Below are 18,516 nucleotides of genomic sequence, written 5' to 3'. Positions count from 1 at the left end.
AGCTGCTTTCCTCAGCCAGCATCTTTCTGGAAGACAATCCTATGGTTTTCTATGAGCAATTTCAACATTTCTGGTCTAATTCCTAGGTCCCTGATCCATTTTGAGTGAACTCATGTGCAAGATAGAAAAAAGAGATCTAGTTTCCACTTTTCCCAGTACCATTTGTTTAAAAAGTTCTTTAGAGCCAGGCATGGTGGCACACACTAGTAATCCCAGTACTTGGGAGACTGAGACAGAAAGATGGAGGGTTCACAAAGAGCCTCAACTCCTACACAGTGAGGCCCTCTACAACTTAACAAGAGCCTGTTTCAAAAATAAAGAATAGGCTGGGCGTGGTAGAGCATGCTTTTAATCCCAGTACTTGGGAGGCTGAGACAGAAGGATCACAAAGGTTTGAGGCCAGCCTCAGCTACTTAATGAGGCACTCAGCAACTTAGTGAGACCCTATTTCAAAAAAATATATTTAAGAAAGTAGAAGGCGCCATGGTTCTATCCACAGTATGACTAAAAAATAAGGAGAGAAGGAAGGAAGGAAGGAAGGAAGGAAGGAAGGAAGGAAGGAAGGAAAGGAAAGGACTGGTGGTCTATTTTGGAGATAGAATGCCCCTAGAAGCCGGGCGTGGTGACACACGCTTGTAATCCCAGCATTCAGGAGGCTGAGACTGGAGGATTTCAGTTCGCGGACAGGCCCATCTACTTAGTGAGGCCCTTTGCAACTCAGTGAGACCCTGTTTCAAAATAAAGAATAAAATATAGGACAGGGGGTATAGCTCAGAGATTGAATGCCCCTGGGATCCATCCTGAGACCCACCAAAAAGGGGAAGAAAAAAAAAAAAAAAAGAATGCCCCTGGATTCCATCCCCAGTACCACAAAAAAAGGTTCTTTTCTACAATTTATGTTTTTGGCACCTGTATTAAGGATTAGATGATTGTGTAGAGATTTGTTTCTGTGTCTTCTATTCCAGTAGCCTATTTATCTGGTTTTATGCCAATACCATGATATTTTGTTACTGTATCTCTGTACTATAATTTGAGTTCAGGTGTTATGGTGCCTCCCAAATTGCTCCTTATTGCTCAAAACTCCTTTGGCTATTCTGAGTCTTGTTCTTCCATATGCATTTTAGTACTACTTTTTTTCTAGCTCTATGAAGAATGACATTGGCTTTTTTGTTGTTGTTTTTTTGGTAGTAGTGGGGTTCCTGGAAACCCTTCTACCTCCAGGCTACAATCCCAGACCTATTTTATATATTGTTTTTATTTGGAAACAGGGTCTCTTAAGCCACCAAGGCTGGCTTCAAACCAGCGTGATCCTCCTGTCTCCGCCTCCCTGTCGTTGGCATTTTGAAAAGAATTAAACGGAATCTGCAGTTTGCAAAATATTTTTTTATTTTTCTTTTCTGTGGCACTAGGTTTGAATTTTTGCCTCTATGGAGTTTCCTTACCTTGATGTGTCCTGACCTAGTTTTTGTATAAGAGTATTCCTGGCTCTGTAGAATGAATTTGGAAGTTTTTCTCCTCCTTTTTATTTCATAGAATAATTTGAGAAGTATTAGCAATAGTACTTTTTTAAAGGTCCACAGAATTTATACCAAGCAGAAATAAATTTGTTATATTTTATTTATTCATTTATTTATTTTTTGGTGGTACTGGGGTTCCTGGAAGCCCTTCTACCTCCGGGCTACACTCCCAGACCTATTTTTACATTTTTATTTGGAAACAGGGTCTCCTAAGCCAGCGCACGCGGCTGGCTTCGAACCTGCGCGATCCTCCTGTCTCTGCCTCCCAAGCGCGGGGATTACAAGCGTGCGCCACCACGCCCGGCAAATTTGTTATATTTTAAATATATTTTATTGGTTTTTTTGTTATTTATTTATTTATTTATTTATTTATTTATTTATTTATTTAGGTGGTACTAGGGATGGGATCCTTCTACCTCAGGGCTACACTCCCAGACCTATTTTTATATTTTTTTATTTAGAAACAGGGTCTCTTAAATCAGCGAGGGTGGCTTCGAACCTGCAGGATCTTCCCATCTCCTCCTCCCAAGTGTGGGGATTTGAAGAGTACGCCACCACACCCGGCACTTATTGGTAAATTTAAAGACCCCGCGGCCCAGGTCGCCCGCGGCCCAGGTCGCGCACGGCCCCAACCCTGCCCTGTGCCCACCAGAGCTGCCCTGCACCCACAGGAGCTGCCCTCCCTGGCCACAGGCACGGCGGAGCTGCAGGGCACTTCGAAATCCCAGGGAGCCGCGGTGGGAGGGGACTGGAGCAAACTGGCCTGACAAAAGTGGCTGGGTGGCAGGTAACCCGGGAGCCCGGTCCAGACCTAAGGGTTCCCCTGGGACGGCAGGCTGCAGAGGTTTCATACACCTAAATAGAAGAGAACGTCAAGATGGAGCAGGAGCCGCTGTTTACAAGCCAAGCAGCATACCCACCCCAGCCAAACAGACTCCCCCCAAGAAGCCAAAATATTCCAGGCTAAGAAGAGAAAAATAGCACAAGAAAGAAAGAAAAGAGGAGGTCACCAAGAAACACCAGTATGAGATTAGGAATTGTGGGCCACCTGTATTATCTGGGGGAATCAGCCCTTGCATTATCATTGAAACACCCCACAAAGAAATAGAAACAAGTGATTTCTCCAGATTTACAAATTACAGATTTAAAAGCCTTTTTATTAACCCTTCACCTTTGCCAAATTTAAGCTGAGGTGTTCAGATAAGAAAGCAGATATGTTCATGACAAACATTCTGAAGTTTTGCATTCTGGCTTGGAACCACAGATGAGATCAATACTTCTAGAATGGCTTTTAGAGGTATGTGAAGTATACACACTTCATAGGGAAACATTCTATCTTGCACAAGCCCTTTTTGATAGATTTATGTTGACACAAAAGGATATAAATAAAAATATGCTTCAACTCATTGGAATTACCTAACTATACATTGCTTCCATACTTGAGGAAATCTATGCTCCGTTGCAGTGAAGAAGACATCTTAAGGATGGAACTCATTAAAGGCTTTAAAATGGTAACGTTCTCCTGTGACAATCATCTCCTGATTAAATCTCTTTCTCCAAGTTGATGCTCTTAAAGATGCTTCTAAAGTTCTTCTACCCCAATATTCTCAGGAGAATAGCTCAGCTTTTAGATCTGTGTATTCTAGCTGTTGACTCCCTAGAGTTTCAGCACAGAAACTGGCTGCTGCTGCCTTGTGCCATTTTACCTCCATTGACGTGGTTAAAAAAGCCTCAGGTTTGGAATGGGACATTATCTCAGAATGTGTAGACTGTGGATGGTGCCTTTTGTCAGCGTAGTAAAAAGTACTAGTCCAGTAAAGCTGAAGACCTTTAAGAAGATACTTATGGAAGACAGACATGATATCCAAACACATAAAATTTATTTGGCTATGCTGGATGAAGTCAGCTACGTAAACACTTTCAGAAAAGGGGGACAGTTGTCATCAGTGTGTAATGGAAGCATTATGACCTCACCAAAGAGTACAGAAAACCATCGGAAAACACTGAAGTTACTTAACTAAGTAAACGAGTTGGAATTGAGCAAGTATTGAAGAAATTCATTGACCTGAATGACTAAAGTTTTATAGGAAAATAGTACTGTGATTGTCCTTGCCAGTTCAGAAGTTACACTGCCATTCTTTTATTTAAAAACCACATAAAATTGGGCACTAAAATTTTCTATATTAGCTGTTAAAGAAACAGCACAACATTAGCCGGGGATGGTGGCGCACGCTTGTAATCCCAGCATTCGGGAGGCTGAGACAGGAGGATCACGGTTCAAGGACAGCCTCAGCTACATAGTGAGGCCCTCTGCAACTCAGTGAGACCCAGTTTCAAAATAAAGAATAAAAAAAAATAGGGCAGGGGGTATAGCTCAAAGGTAGAATGCCCCTGGGTTCCACCCCAGACCGCAAAAATAATTTTTTTTAATTAAAAAAAAAAGAAAGAAACAACAGAACATGTTTACAAAGATGACTTCATTTCTAAAGGTACTGGATGGAAAGCAAGCCACTATTTATGCCATGCATTTTTTTAAATCCAGTGTTAACTATGTTTATCTTGATAAATTTTATCACTGGAATTTTGAACTAAAATAATCACTGCCTTAAAGGGTACATTATTGATAAAGTATTTTGAACCTAGCTTCTTAAGATTCTCAAAATTCCTACTCTTGAAGAGCAAAATTTGGTTCTTGAAATAAAATTTAAACTTGTTTACAAAGATTTAGTTTTGCAATAAGGCAACTAATTTATCTAAAGCTATTGTAGCAAACTATTATAAAATTATTTTTTTGGGGGGGTGGTACTGGGGTTCCTGGAAGCCCTTCTACCTCTGGGCTACACTCCCAGACCTATTTTATATCTTTTATTTGGAAACAGGGTCTCTTAAGCCAGCCTCAGCCACTTAGTGAGGCCCTCAGCAATTTAGTGAGGCCCTTTTTCCAAAAAATATATATATACATATTTTTTTAAAATAGGTCTAGGAGTATAGCCCAGAGGTAGAAGGCCACTGGGTTCCACGCAATGTACCACAAAAAAAAAAAAAAAATCTTGAATTTTTACAAGATAAATGCTGTGGCTTCTATGTAGGGCTTTGACAAGTAAATTACTTTATATTGTATTATCAATTGAGTCAAAACTCCAGTCCTTTTGGTCTGGGGATGGAACCCAGGGGCATTAGACCTCCGAGCTACACCCCCTGCCCTATTTTTTTATTCTTTTATTTGAAACTGGGTCTCACTGAGTTGCAGAGGGCCTCAGTAAGTAGCTGAGGCTATTCACAAACCACGATCCTCCAGTCTCAGCCTCCCGAATGCTGGGATTACAAGTGTGTGCCACCACGCCCGCTGGGTTTGTTAAATTTAGATGTCCCTAAGGATTTTTTAAATTTAGTGTGACTAAGGCTTTGTGTTTGAAAAATTATTAAGGTCCATTCTGCATTATGAAATAAGGGCAGTGTCAAGGTGATAAAGCTTAACACTTGAACTAAACTTCTATTTTCTTAAGGCAGAAAATATTAAATGTATACTGACTCCTAGAAATCTATTTATTAAAGAATTTGACTTAAGAACTTGCTATATATGGACTAGCTCCTTCTACATTTTTATTAGGTTAGCTTTTTTTTACGTTCAGCCTTGACAAGTACTTGATTATTTAAAAGTAAGATTGCTATTTTATTTTGTTACCAGATATATGAATCTCTTCTTATGAAGAAACTGTAAATTTAAACGATTATATGAATTTTTTTGTATGTTTTTTTGATTTTTTTTATTTGTTTTGTTTTTGTTTTTGTTTTGTTTTGGTGGTACTGGGGCTCCTGGAAGACCTTCTACCTCTGGGCTACACTCCCAGACTTATTTTATATTTTTATTTGGAAACAGGGTCTCTTAAGCCAGTGAGGCTGGCTTCGAACCAATGCAATCCTTCTGTCTCTGCCTCCCAAGCGTGGGGATTACAAGCGTGTGCCACCACACCCGGCAGGAAAAATATAAATTTAATAAAAACTTTTACATTTATGACTTTTTTTTTTAAGTACTGGGAATGGAAACCCAGAGGCATTCTACCTCCAAGACACACCACCACCCTATTCTTTATTCTTTATTTTTGAAAAAGGGTCTCATTGAGTTGCAAAGGGCCTCACTAGCTGAGGCTGGCCGCAAACCGCAATCCTCCTGTCTCAGCCTCCCAAATGCTGGGATTAGAAGCATGCGCCATAACACCCGGTTTCAATCATGACATTTCTAATAGTCAACTATCACATGTACTAGTGGCTACTTTAATGTGTACCTATAGAACATTTCTATCATTACAAAAAGTTCTTTTTTTTTTTTTTTTGGTGGTACTGGGGTTATTGGAAGCCCTTCTACCTCTGGGCTACACTCCCAGACCTATTTTTACATTTTTTTTAATTTGGAAACAGGGTCTCCTAAGCCAGCACGTGCTGCTGGCTTCGAACCTGCGCGATCCTCCTGTCTCTGCCTCCCAAGCGCAGGGATTACAAGCGTGCGCCACCACGCCCGGCCCATTACAAAAAGTTCTACTGGACAGTGCTAACAGAGAAGAAATGACTTGAAAGCAAAAATTAGCAACTTATATAGAAGAATTAAAAATTTAAGTAGCTCCACCCAAATGTTTTAACACTGAATTAAATAGTACACAATTTTCAGAGAAGTATGCTAACAGTTTATCAAGACATATAGAGCTAAATTAATTTAAATGGCACAAGATAAACAAATAGTCCAGTAAAACATTAATTCAGAAGTTGAAAAATTGGACAACTATTTATCATAGTGTAAGTAGCTTTACAGATCACTGAAAAAGCTTAACACATGGTTATATGATCATACGTTATTAGGCTTCTAGTGAGAGATAAAATGAGTTCACTATCCAGTAAAATATAAGAAATTAATCTAACATGATTCAAGAGCTACATACAAAATATAATTCAAATAAGTACCAATGAAAGATAAATAGCAAGCCGGGCATGGTGGCACATGCTTGTAATCCCAGCATTTGGGAGGGTGAGACAGGAGGATCACGGTTCGAGGACAGCCTCAGCTACTATTTAGTGAGGCCCTTTGGAATTCAGTGAGATCCTGTTTCAAAATAAAGAATAAGGCTGGGTTGTAACTCGGAGGTAGAATGCCCCTGGGTTCCATCCCCAGTACAGAAAGAAAAGTAAAGTAAAGAGAAGAGAAGAGAAGAGAAGAGAAGAGAAGAGAAGAGAAGAGAAGAGACGAAACCAGTTGCTTGTGGTAGCTCACACCTGTAATCCCAATACATGGGAAGCTGAGACAGAAGAATCCCAAATTCAAAAGCCAACCTCAGCAACTTAGTGAAGGTCTCAGCAACCTATTGTGAGTCCCTGTTTCCAAATAAAACATAAAATAGGGCTGGGAATGTAACTCAAGAGGCAGAGGTCACTGGTTTCCATCCCCAGTACTACACACAAAAAAAAGGATAAATAACAATAAGCATAGCTCAGTGGTATAACACCCTTGGATTAAATTCCCAGAACCATGAATAATAGTGAGACTAATAACCAGGCATGCTACCACATGCCTGTAATCCCAGTACTTGGGAGTCTGAAATAAAAGAATCACAGGCCTGAAACCATCCTCAGTGATTCAATGAGGCTCTCAGTAAATGAGAGAGACTCTGAGTTTCCAAATAAAAATAAAATATGGCTAGAGATATAGCTCAAAGTTAGAAGGCTCTGGATTCAATCCTCAGCACAAGAAATAAAAAAAATAAAAAAATAAAAGAATGACAGTCAGACATGGTGGCAAACAACCTATAATGCAAGTACTTGGGAAACTGAGACAGTATTCCAGGCATGCTGCCAGCCTCAGAAACGTCACAAAGATCTCTGCAAGCCAGAAAGACCCTTTAACAAAACAAAAAATTAAAAAAGGGCTGGGGGTGCCCAGCATAGTTGCCCATACCTATAATCCCAGTACTTGGGAGGCTGAGACAAAAGGATAGCAGGCTAGAGACCAGGCTCATCAATTTAGCAAGTCTCTCAGCAACCTAACAAGACTTTGTTTTAAAATAAAGGGGTGGAGGTATTACAGGCTCCTTTGTCAAAGATCAATTGACAATACAAGTATGTGGGTTTATTTCTGTATCTTTTGTTCTGTTCCATTGGTCTATATGTCTGTTGTGCCAATTCCATGCGTGTGTGTGTGTGTGTGTGTGTGTGTGTGTGTGTGTGTTACTGAGAGTGGAACCCAGGAGCTTTTCTACCTCCAGGCTATGCTTCCAGACCTATTGTATACTTTATTTGGAAACAGGGTCTCACTAAGTTGCCGAGAGCCTCACTAAGTAGCTGAGGCTGGCTTCAAACCTGTGCGATCCTCCTGTTTCAGCCTCCCAAGCGCTGGGATTACAAGCATACACCACTGAGTATTTTTTTTCCTTTAAACCCATTCACTAAAGACAGTACATCTTTGAAAAGTCAAATCAGACTTTTAATGTTTTAATCAAACTTCCTCACTGATAAGATAATTTACTGAAAGAAGAGTAAAATTACATCCACAAAGCAAACATTTAAAGTTTCAGGTCCTGCTGATCGTCTTGGGCCATGAGTTCACAGCAAGTGTAGTACTACAATGGTCATTGTGTATGGGGAGAGGGGTGTTACTGGGAATCGAATGTAGGGACAATCTACCTACTAGCTATACCACCAGCCCTTTTTATTTTGAAACAAGGTCTCACTAAATCACTGGGGCTGTCCTTGAACATGTGATACTCTTGTCTCATCCTCTCAAGTACTGAGATTACTTTATAGGTATGTGCCACCATGTGTATTACAATGGCCTTTTTTTTCTTCAGTACTAAAGACTGAACTTAGGGGAATTCTCCCTCTGAGCTACACCCCAACCATATTTTTTATTCTTTATTTTGAAAAAGGGCCTAAGTAGCTGAGGCTGGCTGTGAACCTGTGCGATCCTCCTGTCTTAGCCTCCGAAGTACTGGAATTACAAGCGTGCACCATCACACCAGGCTTACAACGGTCATTCTGAGGCACTTAAGACAATTTGGTTTCTTCTGGACATGGATCCTAAGACAAAAATCAAAGTTCTTAAATGACCATCTCTGACACTGCATATCATCTACAAAGCAATTTGCCCCTACCACTCCTGGATCTATGTTCCTGACTCTTCCTGGAGGAAGAGGCCAGTGTCCCCTCCAGACTAATCACTTCCCTCCTTCCAGGGGTGTCAATACACCTTCAGTGAAAACGACCAGAAATGGAGAGAGTTAAAGGGAAACATTTATTGTACCATGTGTATCCAACATTTGGTATAAAACCCTCTGCTTGTAAATTTCCAATTTTTGCCTGTCTACCTACCTGCCTGCTTGCCTTCCTCCCCTTTCTATGGTGCTAGAGGTCAAACCCAAAGCCTCCACTGTGCTCGGCAAGCTATATCCCATCCTATATCTCCAGCTTAAAATTGTCGATAGAGTGAAGCAGAAAGCACTATAAGAAACATAAACCTCAGGCTGGGCGTGGTGGGGCACACTTGTAATCCCAGCATTTGGGAGGCTGAGACCAGAGAATCGCAGTTCACAGACAGCCTCAACTACTTAGTGAGGCCCTCCACAACTTACTGAGACTATTTCAAAATAAAGAAAAAAAATTGGCTAGAGGGTGTAACTCAGAGGTTGAATGCCTCTGAGTTCCATACACACACACACACACACACACACACACACACACACACACACACACACACAAACAGAAACCTCAAATATCAGGTGTAAGTCCCAAGCTAAAGCAGCTTGGTTATAGCTTTAAGATAATACTTATGATTCTAAGTATTATTGATTTATTATTATTGGATTAAAATCTTCCAAATTTCATAGCCGGGCCTAGTAGTACATCCCTCTAATCCTAGTATTTAGGAGGCTGAGACAGAAGGATTCCAAATTCTAGGCTGGTTGCGGCAAATTAGTGAGACCCTGATTCAAAAAAAAATAAAATAAAAAGGACTGGGCGTGGTGGCACACGCTTGTAATCCTCGCGCTTGGGAGACTGAGAAAGGAGGATCACGCAGGTTCAAAGCCAGCCTCAGCTACTTAGTGAGGCTCTCAGCAACTTAGTGAGACCCTGTTTCCAAATAAAATATAAAATAGGTCTGGGAGTGTAGCCCGGACATAGAAAGCCTCTGGATTCCAGCCCCAGTACCACCAAAAAAATAAAATAAAATAAAAATATAAATATAAAAGGGGAAACCAGGTGTGGTGACATACACTTATAATTCCAGTACTTGTAGGCTGAGACAAGAGGATTGCAGGTTCACAGCCAGCCTTTGCAATACCATGATGCCCTCTATAACTTAGTGAGACCCTGTTTCAAAATAAAAACTAAGGTAGGGCTGGAAATGTACCTCAGAGGTAGAATGCCCCTGGGTTCAATCCAAAGCATTACAAAAAATTATATAAAACAAGCCAGACATGGTGGCTCTTGTAATCTCAGTACTTGGGAGGGTTGTAGGTTCACAGTCAACCTCGGCTACTTACTGAGGCCCTCTGCAACTTAGTTAGACCTTGTTTCAAAATAATGAATAAAATCAGGGCTGGGTGTGTATCCCGGAGGTAAAATGCCCCTGGGTTCCATCCCCATTACCTCAAGATAGATAGACAGAGACAAATAGAAAAAATAAATAAATAACAACAACAACAAAAAAAAGACAGCCCAACAGGTGGAAGATGCATAAAATCCCAGTACTCAGGAGGCTGACTCAGGAGATTCACAGCCAGCCTCATCAACTCAGTAATGCTGTCAACAATTTTAGCAAGACCCTGTTTCCAAATAAAAAATAAAATTAGAGTGGGGTTTTAGCTCAGAGGTAGAATGTACCTGGGTTCAATTCCAAGCACCATAAAAATAATAATAATAATAGACTTCCGGGAAGATGGCGACCGAGAAAAGCGGGGCTTAAGAGCCCCGCTAACAACCAATCTCCATTACCACAAAATCTGCGCCTTTCATAGCCAGAAAACACCATCACCAGAGAAACAAAAAAATCACCAGGCTCCAGAGAGAAAGCAGACTGAGAACAGAGCTCAGAGCCACAGAGGAGATACACCGGCCTCACGCCCGAGGACGTGGCAGCAGCGGCAAATTCACCGGACGGCTACAGCAAGCCGAGGTGAGCCGCTACGGAACAGCCAGGCGGGATTTTTCAGCGCGGGGAGCATCTAAAGCTCCCAGTGGCTGAGCTCAGCACACGCTGCAGGGACTCAGAGTGGAAATCAAAATCAAGAAGAAATAAGCCAGCCTCATGGCCGAGGGCGTAGCAGCAGCGCCATATTGCCACCGGCAGCAGCAGCAGCGAATTCACCGAGTCCAGTAGAGCTACATTTGCGAACTTAAGAACAGTGAGTCAAATTGCGGGCCACAGAGGAGAAATCCCAGTACTGTACTCCCTGGGACTTGACCCAGTGGGGGAGGGGCGGTGGCAGAGATATCACACCATAGGAGAACGTGCAACCTGGCACCCCCCATAGTTTAAAGCAGCCTCTATTGACTCCCTGGGTCGGAGACTCTGTGATACAACCCAGTAAAGGAGTAGTGGGGTCTGAGATACTACAGACTTGAGATCCAGGACACCTTAAGTGAAGTCATAGTGACCCAAGGGAAGAACCCAGAGAAGGCACAAACTTCAGAAATCATGGGAAAGAGGAATAACAATGGAGCAATGAATGCCCACAAACCCACAACATCAGAACCCGATAAAACAGAAAATCAGAGATTTCTAGAAGATCAAATCAGGAAAATAACTGTAGAAATAATAGAGGTGCTTCGAAAAGAACTCAGAGAGAGCCAAAAAGAGATAAAGGATGCAATTAATGAAGTAAAGGCCTCAATTCAAAGCACAAACAACCGATTAGAACACATGGAGAACAGAATCTCGCTCTTAGAAGATGATCATTCCAAAAATGAACGCATAGTTTCTAATCTAGAAAAAATATCCAACAGCAGGAATCTGACATTGAAGAAATATGGGCCCATTTTAAGAGAGCTAACCTAAGAATAATTGGAATAGAGGAGGGAAAAGAAAGTAAAACCAAAGGGCTAAACAATCTCTTCAAGGAAGTAATAGCAGAAAATTTTCCAAACATAGAGCAAGAGGTTGATACACAGATCCAGGAAACTTATAGAACTCCCTTTAGACAGGATCGGAGAAGAGGATCCCCACGTCACATAATTGTCAAAATGACCAATGTGGAAGCCAAGCAGAGAATCTTAAAGGCAACAAAAACAAAGGGCCAAGTGACATTCAGAGGCAAACCAATTAGAATCCCTCCAGACTTCCCAAACCAAGTCATGAGAGCCAGAAGGGCTTGGAGTAACATATTCCAAACTCTGAAAGAAAACAACTTCCAGCCAAAAATTTCCTATCCAGCAAAACTTTCTATCAAATTAGATGGAGAAATAAGAAGCTTCCATGACAAACAGAAACTGAAGGAATTTATGTCTTCAAAACCAGTGCTAGAGAAAATACTCAAAGAGATTAACTACAAAGAAGAAATAGGTAACACACACCAGAACAAGAGAAACAAGAGTTTCCATCCAACAGACAACTAAGAGTGGTTATCTGTGGAGATTCATTATTTATGTTAGTCTTTTACCTATCTCTAAATTGTATTGTTTGCCTTTATTGTTGTTAATTTTTAGGATGTCTAGTTGGAATATTAATATACCTTCAGATATAGCATTTGGAAATATTTATCCAATTCTATTAGTAACTTTTAACTCTGTTCACATTGTCTTTGGATATACAATTTTTTTTTATTTTTTAGGGAGTTTGTATACTCTTCTGTTGCCTGTGCCATTGAAATCATATCCAAGAAATCACTGCCAATTTCAATGTCATGAGGTTGTATGACCCAGATTTTCTTCTAAAAGTTTATAGTCTTAAGATTTATATTTAGGTCTTTTATCTATTTTGAGTTAATACTTGTATATGGGATTAGGTAAGGGTCCAATTTTATTCTTTTCCATGTAATTATTATTTTTCAACAATATTTAGTTAAAAGATTATTATTTCCACCACCAAAGGTTCGTGGAAACCTTGTCAAAAATAACTTGATAATATAGGGAAGAATTTAGCTCTAGGCTCATATTTAACTCCAATGGTTTATATATCTGCCTTTAGAACAGTACTACACTGTTTCAATTATTGTAGCTTTAAATGGTTTGAAATCAGAAAATATATATCTTCTAGCTTTGTTCTTTTTCAAGATCGTTTTGGGTATCTAGAATCCATATTCCATATTAGAATAGATTTTTTTCTGAAAAATAAATATATAAATATATGATAGTTTCACCTAAAAAAATAGAAAAAAAAATATTCTCTGGTAAGAAAGAAAGCAAAAAGAAATATTGAAATGTTATCTTTAAGTCATCAAAAGCTTGGTATCAGACAAATGAAACTGTTATGTGAGATTATCATTGTTAATTTTGGATAAATTGCTATAATACTAGATGTCAACCACTAAGCCAAGCATGGGAAGGAGGGATGGGGAGGAAATGGGGTGGGGATCGGGTGGGGGCTGACTGGGCGATGTGTGCATGTATGTCTACAAAAGTTTGTATCCCACTATGATGTATGAATACAGTGCACCAATAAAAAAGAAAAAAAAGAAAAAATAATAATAATAAGGAGGAGGAGGAGGAGGAGGAGGAGGAGGAGGATGGTGATTAGTGGTATAGATCAAAGGTAAAAGCCCCTGGGGGCTTCAAACCCATCCCCAAAAAGAAAAAAGATAGGCAAGGTGGCACATGCTTGTAATCCCAGTATTTGGGAGGCTGAGACAGGAGGATGGTTCATAGCCAGACTCAACTACTTAGTGAGTCCCTCTACAACTTAGTGAGGCCCTGTTTCAAATTAAAGAATAAAAAACAGGGTTGAGGTTTAGCTCAGAGGTATAATGCCTCTGGGTTAAATTCCCAGTACTACAAAAAAAAAAAAGAAAAGAAAAGAAAAGAAAAAAGAGAAAGAAGGAAGAAAGAATGGAAGTAGTAATGGAAGAAAACAAGTAAGCCTCAACCAGGCATGGTGGCACACGCTTGTAATCCCAGCACTTGGGACACTGAGACAGGACAATCCCAAAAGTTCGAAGCCAGCCTCAGCTACTTAGTGAGACTCTCAGCAACTTAGTGACACCCTGTTTCCAAATAAAGTATAAAATAGGTCTGGGAGTATAGCCCAGAGGTAGAAAAGCCCCTGGGTTCTACCCCAAGTACCATACACACACACACAAAAAAAACAAAATAAATAAATAAAAGTAAGTAATGGCAGACAGATCTTCTAACAGCTATGTTTTACTGTCTCTTTTCTCGACCATGTTCAAAGATGAACATCAGAATCAGGGTGCTTCTCAGTGCGGGTTTTAAAGAATGAGGGTGGCCCAGTCATCAACTTTCTTCTAGGAATGTGAAATTTTTATCTACTTTATTATTTATTGGTACTGGGGTCTGAACCCAGGGTCACTCAACCTCTTATCTACCCCCTAACCCTTTTTATTTGTTAGAGGCAAATATTTGTTAAATTACTAAGGCAGAGCTGGAACCTGTTTCAGCTTCCTAAGTACTGGTATTACAAAGACCTGTACCATCACACCCAATTTAGAAATCAGAAATTTAAAATGGATATAAAGACTAAATCCAGCATTTGGGAGGCTGAGACTAGAGGATCACTATTTGAGAACAGCTTCAGCTACTTAGAGACCATTGCAACACAGTGAGACCCTGTTCCAAAAATAAAAAACCCAGCCAGGAAGGTGGCACATGCTTGTAATCCCAGCATTTGTGAAGAGACAGGAGGACTGCAGTTCCTGGACAGCCTCAGCTAGTTAGTGAGGCCCTTTGCAACTCAGTGAGACCTTGTTTCAAAATAAAAAATAAAAAAATAAAACTGGGGGTATAGCTTGGAGATAGAATGCCCCTGGGTTCTATCCCCAGTATTCAAAAAAAAATAAAAATAGGGCTGGGGTATAGCTCGGAGGTACAATGCCCCTGGGTTCCCTCCCCAGTACTGCCAAGGAAGAAAGGGAGGGGAGGGGAGGGGAGGGAGGGGGAGGGCAGGGAAGGGGAGGGCAGGGAGGGGGAGGGGAGGGAAAGGAAGGGGAGGGGAGGGCAGGGGAGGGGAGGCAGGCCGATAGACTAAATCAGCTGCTCATGGTGGTGGAACACCTGTAATCCCAATACTTGGGAGGCTGAGACAGAAGCATCACACCTGGAAAGTTAGCAAGATGCTCAGAAACTTAGTGAGTCCCTCTTTAAAACTAAAATAACATAGGAGTGAGCCAGGCATGGTGGTGCACGCTTGTAATCCCAACATTCAGGAGGCTGAAACCAGAGGATCGTGGTTCACAGACAGCCTCAGCTACTTAGTGAGGCCCTGTTTCAAAATAAAGAATAAAAAATAGGGCTGGGGGTATAGCTCGGAGGTCGAATGAATGTCTCTGGGTTCCATCCCCAGACCCACAAATAAAATAAAATAGGACTAGGGGTATAGCTCTGAAGTAGAATGCCCCTGAGTTCAATTCCTAGTACGAAAAGACAAGACCAGACCAGACCAAGTCATTGAAAAATAACTGCTTTCTGGCAGCACTGTAGAAAACTGGCAGATGATCTTCTTTCCCTGAGTACCCTGGAGAAACTTCTTTCAATGCCTATAACCTAAATTCTATGAAATACCCACTATACATATTTAAAATACTTCTAGATAAACTAGCTATTATATTTTGTTGCTTACAAAAAAGAAAAAGAAAAAAGAATGGACAATCAATACCTAAATTTTCTGAAGATGAGAATTTGTTATCTCTTAATATCAAACAACAGGAAGCTAATATATAAAATATACTCAAAAATATTAACAAATTAAAAAAGGTACTCAGATTCTACTGGTGGAAGAAAATTTTCTGAAAAGGAAATGTCTACTGCCCTTCAGAATTCTAATTCACAAAATTAATCTTCCATAAACAACCACACAAACATCCTTCAAAAATTTACCAATTCTAGTTTTAGATTTTATACTACAGATATACTGCAATTATACAAAGATGTGTATAGGAAAACATATTTTATAGTAATGAAAAACTAAAAATAATTAAAATATAAAAAGAGTAGGCTGGTTAATTTTTTTTGGGGGGGGCAGGTCTGGAAATAGAACCCAGGGGCAATCGACCTCTGAGCTACAGCCCCTTGCCCTATTTTTTATTCTTTATTTTGAAACTGGGTCTCACTGAGTTGCAGAGGGCCTCATTAAGTAGCTGAGGCTGTCTGCCAACTGAGATCCTCCAGTCTCAGCCTCCAAAATGCTGGGATTACAAACGTGCACCACCACACCCAGATTAAATTTTTCTTTTGTAATGCTGGGGATTGAACCCAGGGGCATTCAACCTCTGAGCTACACCCCCAGACCTATTTTTTATTCTTTATTTTGAAACAGGGTCTCATTAAGTTGCAGAGGGCCTCACTAAGTAACTGCGCCTGGCCATGAACTTGGATTCTCCTGTCTCAGCCTCCCAAGTACTAGGATTACAAGCATAAGCCCCCACATCTGGCTTGGTTAAATTATAACACAGCCACAGAATAAAATGCTAGTCACTAAAAGGAATGCCAACATGTCTACATCGAAATAGATACCTATGCAGTGTTATGAAAAAAGCAAGAATGGCAATCATTTGATTTCTGCACATATACATAAATCTCCATACCCCAAATATATGATTACATTCACAGAAAAAAGTCTGGAAAGATATATATTAGACCCCTAAAACTGGTTGTTTTTGGAGAATGATAGTAACAAAGGCTTTTACTTTTTACTTTATTAATCTTTATACTACAAACTGAATGTATTACTTTTATAATCATAAAAAGAATTATTTTAAATGCCATAACAAATAAAGACTCTAAAGAAAAAAAATTAAGGGATGCTGTAAACAAAGTAAAAAACGTCTAACAATAGTAAGGATAATCTGTATGATGCACACTAGCACAAAGTTTTACTATTACTTCAACATATTAATAACTATGAAAATATTTATTCAAAATAAAAAGTCTAACAATTCAAATTGCCCTGCTAAAAGTACTAACAGAATGTAATATGATGTAGACTATATCATATTAGACCATCACAAAAATCACCCCTGACAAAACACTCTAAAGATAAAATATGCCTTATTGAGACTTATCTCCATCTAAACACATGAGTTTTTTTTTCAAGTGGTACTTACAGTTCTCTACAATTTCATCAAAAACTGCACCACTTTTCTGTTCAAACTGAAAAAGCAAAAAAGGAAAAGTAACATTATCCACATATTCTTCAGTCATACTTTTTGGTATCCCTCCCAATTTCCCCAGGAGATATAGTTTTCAAGCCAAATTATACAAATGCACAACATAAAGACAAACACTTCCAAACTTAGTAAAAGTTTAAGATGAACAAAAACAGTTCTCAGGACAAAGCCACCAAACCAAAACCCAAGATATATATATATATAGATAGATATAGATATACAGATATATATATTTCTTATCTTTTCTTTTTACATAACAAAGTGTGTGTGTGTGTGTGTGTGTGTGTGTGTGTGTGTGTACACACTATGAACCCAGGAGCATTATACCTCTGAGAAATATGCCCAGTCACCCCTCATCCCCATCTCCTCCCTCTCACCCTGTTTTCTAAACTGAGGTCTTATTAAGTTGCTAGTTGCTGAGCCTAGCCTTTTTTTTTTTTTTTTTTTTTTTAATGGTAGTGGGGATTGAACCAAGGGCTGTTATCTCTGAGATACACCTCCAGCCCTTTTAAATTTTATTTTAAAACAAGACTCAAGCTGGATGTGATAGTACACTCTTGTAACCCCAATACTTGGGAGACTAAGAATCACAGGTTCGAGGATAGTCTCAGCAAGTAGTGAGACTCTCATTAACCTAGTGAGACCCTGTTTCCAAATAATAATAAAATAGGGCTGAGGGTGTAGCTCAGAGGTAGAATGTCTCTGGGTTCAATCCCCATTGCCACAAAAAAAAAAAAAAAAAAAAAAAAAGGATATGACTAAGTTGCTGAGCTGGCCTTGAACCTAAGATACTCCTGTCAGTCCCTCAAGTACTGGAAGTGTAGGCACTCACCACTATACCCAGCCATTATATATACATTTGTAATAATAATAAGCAAAGCCAACTCTTATTAAGAACTCACTAACACGAAGAACTATATAAAACTTATCATAACTAAATAAACAACTGACAATAACAACTTTGCCCTTAGGCTAATGAGAAAAATTTGCTGTTTTGGTTTTTGGTTTTTCTGGTTACTGGGGTTCCTGGAAACCCTTACTACCTCCGGGCTATACGCTCAAATCTATTTTTTATATTTTTATTTGGAAACAAGGTCTCTTAAGCCATCACGGCTGGCTTCAAACCTGCACGATCCTCCTGTCTCCGCCTCCCAAGCGCGGGGATTACAAGCGTGCGCCACCACGCCCAGCTAAATTTGCTTACAATGAAAGTGAGTCATGCTATAGGGATTTCTTTCTTTTTCTTCAATATTGGGGATTGAACTCAGGGGCATTCTACCTCCAAGATATACCCCCAGACCTATTTTTTATTCTTTCTTTTGAAACAAGGTCTCACTAAATTGCAGAGGCCCTCACCAAGTAGCTGAGGCTTGCCATAAACCTGTCTGAGCCTCCCAAGTACTGAAATTACAGGTGTGTGCCACCATACCCAACTTACAGAGATATTTTCTACTGAACATGTTAAAGCTTAAAACAGAAGCAGAGACAAGTCTGGGATAATTCTAGTCACAGAAGGGAAAGAAATTAAAATACTGGTGACTCTACCAAAAAACTTTAAAAAAAAAAGTAGGATGTTCTATCCCAGGTCTCTAAAGGCCTCCTTACTTCAGCCAACTATGAGTATTCCTGCCTCCTGCTTCTCTACTACCATACACAAATGATGCAAGAACACAAGAAACTTC

General features: G+C 39.9%; 1 protein-coding gene and 1 pseudogene across 4 annotated transcripts in view; one reads left to right on the top strand and one right to left on the bottom strand.

Moving 5' to 3' along the window:
- The window catches only part of ZMYM4 (zinc finger MYM-type containing 4), a gene marked incomplete at both ends in the record, with an annotated part of 171,371 nt that overhangs the window by 110,174 nt on the left and 42,681 nt on the right, over positions 1 to 18,516 (bottom strand). For all 3 annotated transcript variants that reach the window (XM_080691095.1, XM_080691096.1, XM_080691097.1), the window contains one exon: positions 16,772 to 16,817. In XM_080691095.1, the coding sequence (XP_080547221.1) occupies positions 16,772 to 16,817 (46 nt within the window). The remainder of the gene's footprint in view (positions 1 to 16,771; positions 16,818 to 18,516) is intronic.
- On the top strand, positions 484 to 3,538 carry LOC308261001 (G1/S-specific cyclin-E2-like; annotated as a pseudogene). Its single transcript has 3 exons — positions 484 to 498; positions 2,103 to 2,297; positions 2,381 to 3,538. The product of its transcript is annotated as a G1/S-specific cyclin-E2-like (transcript).

Source organism: Muscardinus avellanarius (genome assembly GCF_963383645.1).
Source record: "Muscardinus avellanarius genome assembly, chromosome: 3".
In the NCBI taxonomy this organism is placed as follows: domain Eukaryota; kingdom Metazoa; phylum Chordata; class Mammalia; order Rodentia; family Gliridae; genus Muscardinus; species Muscardinus avellanarius.
The sequence above is the reverse complement of the archived record's forward strand: the minus strand, read 5'-3'. Positions and strand labels throughout refer to the sequence as shown.